A 12,916-nucleotide genomic window follows, 5' to 3' on the forward strand; every position below is an offset into this window, starting at 1 on the left:
CCCACTAAACACACATTTTAGACTACCTGTTAAGTTTAAAGACCTTGGTTTGTCACTGAGTCCATCCAGGTCACCTGTTGCAGCCTCCAACTTACCAGTTGTGTGTTCTCTGTTTTTGCACATCCTACAACCTCTAGATTCATTGAAGGACTGGCCAACATTTTTCCACAAATTAACCTACTCCAGTTTGGGACCTTAATCTTATCTCAGTGCACTGATGAGACCATCCTTCAAGCCCTTAGCAGAGTGCTCTCTCCTGCACTTATCCTTGAAATCCTCTTTTCACAGAGCTATTATGTCAGCTAGAAGACTAGAGAAATTCTTAGCCCTTACGGCAGATCGACCTTACACCGTTTTTTTATTGGGACGAAGTGGGACATCCTCGTTTTCTCCCCAGTATCTCCTCAGACTTCCACATTAATCAGGACATACAATTACCCATCTTCTAAACTGCACAACTATAGATAAGATGCTAGTCCACACACTTTGGATGTCAGGAGGTCACTAGCTTTCCATCTAGAAAGAACTAGACCCTTCAGAGCCTCTTCTAGACTTTTTGTCTCCTTTGCAGACAGAATGAAGGGACCCCCTATTTCTGCCCAAAGACCACCGAAATGGGTCTTAGGATGTATTTTATCCTACTGTGAACTCTCTTATATGCCTCCTTCCACCAGGGTGACTGCCCATTCTGTCATAACCCTAGTCCACCTCTATTGCTTTGCTCAAGAATGTCCTCATCAAAGACATTTGTAAATTTGCCACCTGATCATCTGTTCACACCTTTTCCCAGCACTACATCATAGGGTATGCTTCCAGATTTGATGCAGCATTTTGGATGTCTGTTGTCCAATCTGTACTAGATAGAACTCTTCAGCACCCACCCTCTCAGTTTGGGCACTGCTCAGGAGTTAGGTGAAGTGGAGCTCCCATAAGGACAATTACTCAAAGAAAGAGAGGTTGGTTACTTGTAAAGTAACTTGAGTTCATCGACATACTTTCTTCCTAGGGGTGCTCTACTCCCCATCCTCCTTCCACTCTACTTCAAAGACCTGTCATTAGGCTGGATTTTGCAGTGGAGTGGGAACTATTTTAAAGCCCTCACCGGAAATAGAAAAGAATTGGTTGGAGAGTTAGGATTTAAACAAGGAAAGATAAGTTGTGCAGTCTATAACCAGAAGACTAAGTAGGATAGAATGATCCATAGGATTAAAGCCATGCTAAGAGCAAGTTGAATGAGATGAGAGATCTGTCATCACAGGCAAGGAATAAGATATTTACTCTTTTAGCCTGTTCATCATTAAAAAGAGATTTGCTAAGGGACAGAAAAACGTAAATTGATTGAGCCTTACTGAACTGTTCCTCTTTCCCACCAGACTAAGACTGTGGTGTATGCAACAGTGTCTTTTAATTGCTAGAAGAAGCCGGTTCTTTTTCTTCACTGAAAAAGTCTTAAATAACATTTGATTAGGACTTCTCTGCAGATGAAGGTTTGGGTGTTGATTAAACTAGATGGGATTTTCCATATTGTTTTATATATATAAAATTATAATTTTAATTGTGCTTGTGGGATTTTTTTTATTATTATATGTGACGAATACCTGAAAGGTGTCTGTATTTCCTTTTAAAAACAAATTTTCTGCTTGTTTTTTTTTTTAACTGAGAAATATCAGAAATGTGAACTCTGGTTACATTGATTTTGGTGGATGTCTTATATTGGAGACAAGGTGGTCAGAGAATGTATATTATTCGTTTCTCCACCTACATTGGAGGGTTTGTGGTGTTGAATCTGTACCAAAGATTTCTTTTTTTTTTTTCAAAATGTTAAGTAGTCATTGCAGTGAAATAGTTACGAACAAAAATAAGACAAAGTTTTAAACAGTTTTTAAACTAAAAATCCCTTTTCTCAGTTGTACCAGTTTCACTCCTTTGCCTCTGATAATGTTATTTCACCAGATCTTTAATAATTATAGAGTCTCCTAGTCTAGACAGAACCTACATTTCTGACAAGTTGAACATTTTAAAAATGTCTTATATGCTAAAAATGTGTAGGTTCCTGCATAATATTAGGAAGTTGTGCTCTGAAAGAGGCTCAGTCACTGAGGGAATGAGATTCCAGAACCCTTTGTATTATCTTAAACTGGTAGAGTTTGATGTGAATGGGATTTATTTCTCTTTCCCTAGTCCTGGATCTGTCTATTATGTTTAGAATTAACACATAAGAGTCTGATTTATGAACCCCTAAACTGTGTTTAATATTATACTTGCATGTTATTGCTAATGGACTAGAGTTTAATATTGTCTGTTCCCATCTACAAGTGACCAAAATCCTGTATAATTATCTCACCTCCCCAGTGTAATAGTAGATTTTCCAAATTTGTTGTGCTAGCAAGCCCTCCTAGGACTGCATGTGACTATAGTTCTCACTGAAGATATCTTGTATCTCCTAAAATGTTTTCTGTGAGAATTGGCCCTGATAGTTCCTATAATGGGATCTCATCTCCTTTACTCAATATTGTATTTAAATGGTCTCTGACATTTATTTATTGGCTAAAAAATTATTTGATGTATTTTTCCGAATAAATATAAAATCAGCAGCTGCTGACAGCAATGATATAAGAGCGGAAAGAGCAGGGAGGCAAGAGGTGAAGAATGGCGTTGTATCATCATGCTGTGTGCATCCGCCTCTGCATAACGGGTCTTTGCATGATGGGTTTCTGTTTCCAGGAATCCTTGCCAAAGATGTACCTATCACAGAGGATCTTCACTGATGTTACAGCCTGCTCTTAATATAAAATCCTATTTTGAGAGCAGCAAATGGGTTATATTAAAATTAACATATATCTTACAAAACAGATTATTTCATATGAAAGATGCTACATAAAATATCTCAGAACACAATAGAAAGTGTGTTAGAACAGAGAATGCTGCATATGCTTTGGTACTTGGATTCATGCAGAAAGGAAAAATGGGAGCTAAAAAGATGGAGCAGATAAAAAGAGAAGAGCTGAAACGTAAAAGCAATTAGAGATACTAGAAGTACTACTTCAGGCTAGTTACAGCAAGGAGAGAAAGGAACCATGTGCTAATGTGCTAAGAGAAGAGTGAGGTGTAGTTTAAAAATCAACCTTTGGCTAAAACAATCAGGAAGGTACTAAAAGAGGGAATGGCTCAGAGGGAAAGTGAGCTCCAGAAAGTGCAGCCCTATCCATAGAGAAACACTAGAAAGGAGTCTTAGATGGAAATAGGAGACTGGGGAGGGAAGGGGGAGAAGTAGGTGGATATGAGGTCAGAGTGAACCGGTCCTGGTGAGTTTTGGAAGCCCTAGAGGGTGATTTGAAATGGATTTGGGGGTGGTAGATGCAGTGCAAGTGGCAGAAATCATATGGCTGCAGGGAGAGAATAGTCTGGCTGCAATACTTTTGGCCTCTTGAAGTTTAAAGAATGTAGGGCTTTAGGAAAGCCCTACAAAAGGGAATTTTAAGCACTTGCATGGGTGATGAGTAAAATGTGAATGATATTTTCAGAAGAGCCTGGGTCAACTAATGTCAAATTTTCATGATGTTATGGAGATAGTGATAGGCAGTCTTCTTTCTTCCTTAAACATCTTTCCTTTCCTTTTAAGTTCAAAGTCAAGGATGACTTTCAAGATTTATGACCTTGGGCACAAAACAGAAACCTGAGCCGTGAGCTACACTTCAAATGTTGATCGGCATAGCTACATAACTTCTGCTGAGCACTGTAGTTACACTGACATTAAGTGCTGGTATAGACGCAAATAGGTCAACAGAAGATACTTCCATCAACCTAGCTGTCGCTCCTCAGGGAGGCGGATTACCGGATGACAGTGACGGGAAAAATTCCTTCCCTTGCAATAGGAACTGGAAGCGCCCGCATTATGGTGCTCCAGCAACAGAGCTGCTGCACTGTAGCTGCACAGCTGTGGCACCCATAGTTCAGACGTGGCCTCAGTGAAAGAGGAGATAGTGATGTGGAACAGCAGACTTTTTGTGCAGGAGGATTCTCCCTTTTAAAGTATTCAGCAGTGGAAAGAGGTGGAGTATCGAGGAGCTGGTGGAACAGCTGGCATGATCTTCTAACATATCATCTGTTAATTCTTTTCAGAGGTGGAAGTCATAGAATTTATGTCTGCATATGATCCCTGGATTTTAATTTAGTCTCTTTACAAGGAACCGAGTTAGGTATAAAAGATTAATAAAGCTATACAGCTTGGATATTGGGGTGTATTGATCTTTCACAGAGGGGTGGACAAAGATCAGTAAGAGCCTTCATTCATTGTACTGTTCCTAGGACCCTGGGATAATAATGGGAAGAGAGGATATCATTTTACAAAGAAACTGATAGCAGAAACATGTAAATAAGGTGTGATAGAGTAGCAGGCAACATGCTATTAAATATTCTGATTCCCATATGTAGCTTGCCAAAAATAAGCAACTTCCCACTAATGTGGCGGAGCTGAAAAGTAGGTTACATAGCGAACTGTTGTATGCTTGTACTTACAAAACTGCAGCAGCTGGGGGCAACTTCAGTCTGAGAAATGATTTATTATTAAACTCTGTTCACAGAAACAAAATATAACAATAAGCCAGAGAAAAAGGAAAAATACTGGATGTTCTGAAGTACTGCAAAATACGAAACAGACAAATGCTTCATAAATCTCTGGGTTGCAACATATGTATCTATTTAAGAACAAAGAAACCACCCCAAAAATGTGTCTGTCTTCGAATTTGACATAATGCATAATTGCATAAAACTTCGGGGGTGGAGTTCAGGGAAAGAAATGAACATTTGTTGTTGTGTTGAGTGCCACAATGAGCTTGACAGAAGCTGATCTGCTCCAGTGAAATGTTCATCAGCAAATTGAAGCCCCTCCACCAACCCTTATCACACGCCCAAATCAATACATCTTTGAAATTATTTCATTTGTTTTTTTTTAAATCCATGTATAGGGTTGTGGGGAATGGGAGAACCCTTACTCTTGGGCTACTTCTCATTGTTTCAGTTACCTATAAAGATGATAAGGAATATGTGGAACATACAATAATGAAAATGAGTTATGAAACCATGTTGCAGATTTGGACAAACATACTTTTATTACTCTGTCTTTTGGGTTGTCTGAATAATAATACTTTTATTACTCTGTCTTTTGGCTTGTCTGAATTAAACACAGGGTTTTGATTTTTCTGTCTTTCTCTAGCTGAGATTGGGGATTTTGATGAAACCATAGACCGTGAACACTTAGTGAAGAACAAGTATATACCTCAACAAGAAACACTAGAAGACAAAATCATGGAATTTCACCGCAATCATATGTAAGTCCCAGCTTTTGTTCTTATTAACTTTCCTTTCTTTCCTTCAATGTAATTCTAACTGTGAACATATATTGAGCTTTAGCTATAAAAGATTTTCAGGCCTATGAGTTAGTTACTTTTTGCCCTTTCATGTCAATGTACAAGATGTTTAAAGAGCATCGGTTGATTTTGATTTTCTTTCTAGCATTCAATTATTTTGTCAGCCTGTTTCACATAAAAGAATTCATTGTCAGTTTTGTGCATGCAAATACAATTGTAAATGATGACCCTGATCTGCAGATACTTGTGTCAGTAGTCTCATTGAGGTCAAGGTCATTGAATATATCTTTCACTGCCATAGATGGGTGTCAGAGGGCTCAAAAGATAAATTTCAAGGGAAGCTTGTGAGCCTGGGGGAATCTGAGAGGTTCTCTGAATAGAAATGGGAGATTAGGTATCATATAACCTGAAAAAGAGATGCGTCTTAGAAGGGAGTTAAGAGATTGAGGATCAGTTAGGAGCAGAATGGCAGGAATTTCTGCTTCTAAGAGAACCATTCGGAACTCAAGCCATTGCATTTTGAACTAAGTGAGGTTTGGGGTTTATTGTTTGTGGGTTTTGTAACAATTATGTTAATCAGGACTGTATGATTTAATATGAAGAATTTAACATTTATGGTGCCCAAAATGTATGTTCGCTGCCCTCAATGTCTTTCATCTTATTCCTTTGCACATTTCCTTTCTCCTGTCCAATTATATAGTAGGCAATATTCATATAATCTTTTATTTTCATGAGCCCAGTAAGCCATATCATTTACTGTTCTGTTGGAATAATGTATATAAAATTCTGTTCGAGTTAGTGGTTGAAGATACACGCAATCAACCAGCAAAAATTCTTTGTGTACATGACTGTTTTTGTGTCCTCCCACACTATTATAATTTGGGAGCTAGAATTCTTCACTGAAAGAGCATCTATATATGTGCTTTTAAGGTGGTATGCCCATGGTAGGGGACCTCTTACTTCATCAGCGGGGAACATCTGATTAAACTGAAAACATGTTAACTGTAATATGTTCTTTTATTTTAGAAAATATAGCAATGCTATAATTGCTAAAACACTGATGCCCAGAGCTCTGCTTCCCTGCTTAATTGTATTCTAAGTGAAAACTGGTCACAATCCAATATCTCTCTGCTTCTAAGGGAGGCTCTTTCAAGTTCTAGCTCTACAGTGCAGACTTCTGCCAGCATACCTTTGTCAGTTAAGGGTATGAATAGCTGACCCACATTGCTTTGCCAGCAGTAGTCCCTAGTGTAGAGGCAGCTATGCGGACAAAGCTGTGCTTTTACTAGTATAGCTTGTTTCATTCAGGAGGGGTGGTTTCACTATAACAGTACAAAGCACAGCTAGGAATGCTTTTCTGTCGTAGTGTACCAGTATAGATACACGGGTAAGGAGCTCCTAGTGGAGACATGGGCTCTGTTTGAGATAGACATTACATTTGTAAGTGACTGTGATTATGGGTATCTCAATTTTTGAGTGTCTAACTAGAGACACCATAAATAGGCCTGATTTTCAGAAGATGGATGCTCAACACTTTTGAAAAGATCAGGCTTCTCTGAGGTATCGCAAGTTAGGCCCCAAAAATTGAGGCATCCAAAATCACTATTTGCTTTTAAAAATCTTGGTCTTTGAGAACAGAGCTATTGTTCTAGCTGCTAGAGATTGGGTGACTTGGAGTGGCCGTATGGATATTATCTAATTAACAGGAACCAGTTTCCATGATGAAATGTCTTTTTGCTCCTTAAAGAAGTAATTTGATTCCAGTTTAATAGATGTAGAGAATTCAAGTCTCTCGGCTTTTCTTTTTTCATTTTTGTTTCTAAAGTGGACAGACACCAGCAGAATCAGATTTCCAGCTACTAGAAATTGCCCGTCGGTTGGAAATGTATGGAATCCGGTTGCATCCAGCAAAGGACAGGGAAGGGACGAAGATCAACCTGGCAGTTGCCAACACAGGCATTCTAGTTTTTCAGGTTAGAGCTGCTCTGATCATGGCTTTAATCTTTAAAACAGACTGTTCTTTTAGCAAAAGCAATTATTATAACAGTGGTGCAGCCTCTCTGTGAAATGTGTCTAGTTTGGTTTACAGCCACCCTCAGGGAAGATTAAGGCTAGCAGGCATCCAGAACCACCAAAATTTCAGGATGCTCCCAGAGTCACTTGCAATGTTGGCCTTAGACCTTTGTAACTGCATAAGGTCCCACACTTCTAGGGTCCCCTTACTACCTGCACACACCTAACCTAGCAGCTAGATCTCCACCCTCTGTTTCCAGCCCATAGCCCTGTCTGTTTCCAGCGCCAGCTATTGAAGAGACTGACTTCCCTAACTACTCTCCTCTGATCCATGGTCAGAAAGCTACATGTTGACTACAGCTCCTCACTACCCTGATGCACATTGAGGTGGGTCACCTGAGGCCACAGGGCATCATCAATAAGGTCAAGATTTGGTTATGGGCATTTTGAATAAAAGTCGTGGGCAAGTCATGGGCAATAAACAAAAATACATGGCCCATGACCTGTCCATGACTTTTACTATAAATGCCCCTGACTAAATCTTAGCTGCTCTGGGGGGCCTTAGGAGACCATTGCTTTGGGAGGCCCCAGAGGCCAACAGTTGGCCCCTGCTCCGGCGGTGGGTGCTGCCAAGCAGTGGCTGGTGCTTCTGGCCCCGGGGCCACCCCAGCAGCAGCCACTGCAGCCAGGACCAGCTGCTTTGGTGGCCCTGGGGTCAGCCACACCTGCAGCTCCAGCTGCAGACGTCCCAGAGGTCCCAGAAAGTCATGGAATCCATGACTTCTGTGACAGACTCGCAGCCTTATAAACAGGGAAGGAGGGTCTCAGGCAGGCATAAAGTAGCAGGTTTTGGGAGTAGTGAGTATGTGGAGGTGGGGGAGTGGGAGTTAGGAGGTGTGGGGAGGGGGTCAGGAAGAGGTGGGAGAGAACTAGATGGGGGCTGTCCATAGAGTTCCTTGTATGGGCTTTGCAAAATCTAGGTCCACCCCTAGTTGCTTCTCCCAGTCAGGGCCTTGCAGCAATCTCTTCATTCTACCTTTGCCCAGTCCAGCAAGCCTCTTCCTCCTGTCTCCTTCCCCTCAACTTCATAGGCCTATCTGACAAGCTGACATTCTGGCCCAAAACATCTGACCCTATCTCTGCATCAAAACTGAGGGTTAAAAAATTGAGTAAAATATGTTTTAAAACTTGGGTTACTGCAATTATTAAAATAACTATTCCTTTTAAAAGCAAAACAAAAACCTCCATTTTTGAAAGAAACTCAAAAGTTTCAAGCCTTTTTTTCAAAATAAAAAAATCGATCTTCTAGACCTTTTAAAAAAAAATCATCTCTGAGCCAGCAGTTCCAATGGGGAGACTTTAAGAATAATAAAAAAACAAATCCCACCAAAAAACTGCACATGTGTCCAAATAGAAAGTGTCAGTAAACTCACAACTTGATCACTTGATCAACAATTGAAGGAATGCCTAAGAACAGTGGCTCTCAACCTTTCCAGACTACTGTACCCCTTTCAGGAGCCTCATTTGTCTTGCGTACCCCAAGTTCCACCTCACTTAAAAACTACTTGCTTACAAAATCACACACAAAAATACAGAAGTGTCACAACACACTATTACTGGAAAATTGCGTATTTTCTCATTTTTACCATATAATTATAAATCAATTGAAATATAAATATTGTACTTACATATCAGTGTATAGTATATAGAGCAGTATAAACAAGACATTGTCTGTATGAAATTTTAGTTTGTACTGACTTCACTAGTACTTTTTACATAGCCTGTTGTAAAACTAGGCAAATATCTAGATGAGTTGATGTACCCCTGGAAGACCTCTGTGTACCCCCAGGAGTACGTGTACTCCTGGTTGAGAACCACTGCCTAAGAACATTGAAAGCTGCTAAAAAAGAACATAGGCTAAGTAGTTACACATGTGAGCAGCCACATCCACTATATACAAATTTTCCTTAGCCTTGTTTTAAAGCGGTAGGAAGCATTACAAATTAAGGCCCTAATCCTTCAACTAGATGTCTGTGGGAGGATCCCTGCACCTCAGCAAAACATCACTCACTTCACAGGGTCTCTGCGTGTGTAGGGATCCATCTAAGTCGATCCAGTTAAAAGTTCTGGGGGCATGGGCCTGATCCTGGAAAGACATTGAATACAACTGCCATTGACTGTAGCACTTTTTAGTGATCTTGTGTATGACCTCAGTGGGACTCCCCATGATAGGAAGCACTACTCTCAATATTGAGCATTGCAGGATCAATCCCTAAGGCTCTGAATCGTGCAAAAAAATCTTTCTGTGCAGACTCTTACCCATTTCAGTCAACCCAGACCCACTGTAATCCATTAGATTCCTTGGCACAAGAGTTCATGCAGGTAGTTCCCTTTGCAGGACTGGCCCTAAATTTCTCCTTTATTGATGTAGGTGAGCAAAATAAACTATAATGATTTTAAAATAAAAAAAGGAAAATAAAGGTTCATTCACAAATCACATAAATGCTGACTGCAAATGTTTATTTTTACTAGAATTTTTTTTAGAACCCATCTGCTGTGCTGTTGAATTTCCTAGCGGAGATGATTGACATTAATATAACTTTGTTAGACAGCAGGCTGATCTAACAAACAGCATCAGTGCTTGTATATTTGTCTGATGTGACAGATACAAAGCAACGTGGTTCTGTACATTTAGGAATCCAGTAGAAAATGCTTTTATAACCATAAGAAACTCCTAAGCAGGTTTATAAGGATATTAGTGATTAAGTTTTTATGACTAAGTTGAAATAGTTAATACTTTAAATCTTCCTCTAATTTTAGCATAGGTTAATTAGAAAACAATGTTCTGCTCAAATGGTGCAATCTGATTGTGAACATACACAAAGCCTTGCATAGCATGACTCATAGCTCCTGATATATTGCTCCTGAGCACAGTTAAAAGGCATTTTTTTGGCTCATCAGATAAACACTGTCAAGTAATTTATATATTTTCCTTTTACTTCTATGACTATATGTTAAAGATTAATACTGCTACTGCTTACTTCTGCATTTTTGTTCCAGAAAGAGGAGATATTTAAAGGGATGCTGATTTTACTGATCAGATAAAAATAGAGTTTGGAAGTTTCTGCAGTGTGTGAGGAATGGAGTAGTTTTTAAAATTCTCTGATAACTCATACAGTAAAACATTTAATAAGATCGTACTGTAACATCATCTGGGCAGACTTGGTCAACCTGGGGGCACTGATCCTCGCTGGGGTATGTAGGCACTACTGCAATATAAGGCACCCAATCCTGTAATCATTTATGCATGTTCTTAACTCTAAGTACTTGAGTTCAGTGGAATTACTCATGTTCTTAAATTGGGAATGTGTGTAAGTGTTTATGGATTTGGAGCCTAAACAATTAGTAATAGCACCATTACAAGCAAATACGTTTTAAACAGTGATTATGCAAAAGTACTTTTGATATCTGTCAAATTTACCTTACAAATACATGCTTGGAATACCTAAACTCTTCATTTAATCTGTAACATGACTTCACTTGGTGTGTCATCTTTAGGGTCACACCAAGATCAATGCCTTCAACTGGGCTAAGGTTCGAAAGCTGAGCTTCAAGAGGAAGCGTTTTCTTATCAAGCTACGGCCTGATGTGAATGTAAGTCCTTGATATTCTTCAAAGAAATTCGAGGAGAGGGTCTCTGGTAAATTCCTAGAGGCAGATAAAATAGATGTTTGAGTGGCCTGGTTTGTAATCAACGGTATTTTTTATAATTGGTCATTTACACTTATCTCTGGGGCTAGTGCCTTGATTACGTTTTCTTTCGTGTCCATCTTAAAATTGACATCCACGTTGGGCAGATTCAGCGGAGAAGCTAAGAACCGAATGTCCATGAAAGATATCAAGTATTTCCATGGCTGTAGCTCCACGTACTAAAATGTTTGTCTCGATGCCATGCTGAGTAGGTGAGGCTTCCTGTTAAAGCTGGTGAACTCGGTGTAGTGTACGCTCTTAATAATTAACCTCAGATCGATGAGATAGTGATGTTTAACTATCTGAATACGCACCTCTGCTGTGGTGTGCAGTTGTGAACTTCAGTTTCCTAAGATGGAGTGCTTTTGCCATGGTACTGGGAATGTTCAGCAGATCCCCATTCCCAAGCTGTATTTCTGACTGATGGGACTCTTAGTTCTCAGATATATTCTGTCACGTATACTGTAATAGTGCACAAAACAAATGTTCTGAGGCTGGTATCAAATCAAATGAAAAGATTTAAAGCAGGAGTAGGGAAGCAGAAATGATTAAATGCTTCTCAGGAAAGGGAAAGGACCCATTAAGCTAGTTGAAGGGTTTCCCACAAGACATGCCTTTTAAAATGACAGTTCAGAAAAGTTACTGTAGTTTATATTTGTATGTCTTGTTCAAGCACTGTGCTTCAAAGAAAGATGGATGCTGCTGCCATTCAGTAAAATCCATTTGTTCTTTCCTGGCTGGATGTCACAGGATGGTAAAGTGTCAGCGGGTGGAAATATAAACTAGAATGAGGAGAAAGCACAGGTTATTCTGATTTAGTATACTGCATTCTTAAAATAATTTGAGGAGCCTTGTAATAGGTCTGTTACATGAGACAACAGGAAAAACTGTGGGGAATTGCTCGTTGTTAGTCCTGCTAAGAGTATATAGGAGGTTCTTGCGATGAATGGGAGGGCTCCTTGGGCCAGGAGACCAGTGAGACAGGAGAGAGAATTTGTAGCATAGCATCAGTGTATATGTCCAGTGTCTTGCTCTCTCATTTGCTCACTCATGTGTAAATAATGCTATTACATCTTTTAGAATTCATTCCAGGACACCTTGGAATTCCTGATGGCCAGTCGGGATTTTTGCAAATCTTTCTGGAAGATCTGTGTAGAACACCATGCCTTTTTCAGACTTTTTGAGGAGCCCAAACCAAAGCCTAAACCTGTTCTTTTTACTAGAGGTTCATCATTTAGGTTCAGGTAAGACCTATTTTCCCCTTTCTGTCTCCTGCTGTTGTTCCTCTCCGCTATTAAAATCACATTGTCCTTACTTTAATCCTAGATCTTTAATGTTTTTCTCTTTGGCGTTGCAAACTGTTGCTTTATGATTGCTAACCCACCTGTTCAACCAGAGTAACAACCAGAGTAATGCATGGGAAGCTGTGGAATAAAAGTCTAAATTCCCCTTACAGTAGGTGGTGGAAAGTTGCTACTAAAGGGCTAAGTTCCCTGTAAGCTGCGTGGCTCTGCAGCAGCCTATTTAGCACCGCGCAGTGCTCAGGGAACCCGCCCTGCCGCGGCCAGGGGAGGGGCTCACCGTAGGTGCCAACTTCCCCTCTAGCTGGGAGGTGCTTGACCCCCCCCCCCCGCCCCAGGCCTCCAAGTCCCTGCCCCACCTCTTCTCTCCCCCGCTCTACCCCCTTCCCGCCTCTTCCCCACTAGTCCCCCTCCCTGCACCCCAACCCTCTGCCTCAGCCCTGAGCCCTCTCCCACACTCCGAATGCCTCGGTCCCAACCCCA

At 40.3% G+C, this 12,916-nt stretch overlaps 1 protein-coding gene across 9 annotated transcripts in view; it reads left to right on the forward strand.

Moving 5' to 3' along the window:
- The window catches only part of FARP1 (FERM, ARH/RhoGEF and pleckstrin domain protein 1), a 329,042-nt gene that overhangs the window by 231,775 nt on the left and 84,351 nt on the right, over positions 1–12,916 (forward strand). For all 9 annotated transcript variants that reach the window (XM_037896136.2, XM_037896146.2, XM_043534898.1 and 6 more), the window contains 4 exons: positions 5,216–5,330; positions 7,195–7,342; positions 10,941–11,036; positions 12,213–12,376. In XM_037896136.2, the coding sequence (XP_037752064.1) occupies positions 5,216–5,330; positions 7,195–7,342; positions 10,941–11,036; positions 12,213–12,376 (523 nt within the window). The remainder of the gene's footprint in view (positions 1–5,215; positions 5,331–7,194; positions 7,343–10,940; positions 11,037–12,212; positions 12,377–12,916) is intronic.

The sequence above is a fragment of the Chelonia mydas genome, chromosome 1 (genome assembly GCF_015237465.2).
Source record: "Chelonia mydas isolate rCheMyd1 chromosome 1, rCheMyd1.pri.v2, whole genome shotgun sequence".
Classification (NCBI taxonomy): Eukaryota; Metazoa; Chordata; order Testudines; family Cheloniidae; genus Chelonia; species Chelonia mydas.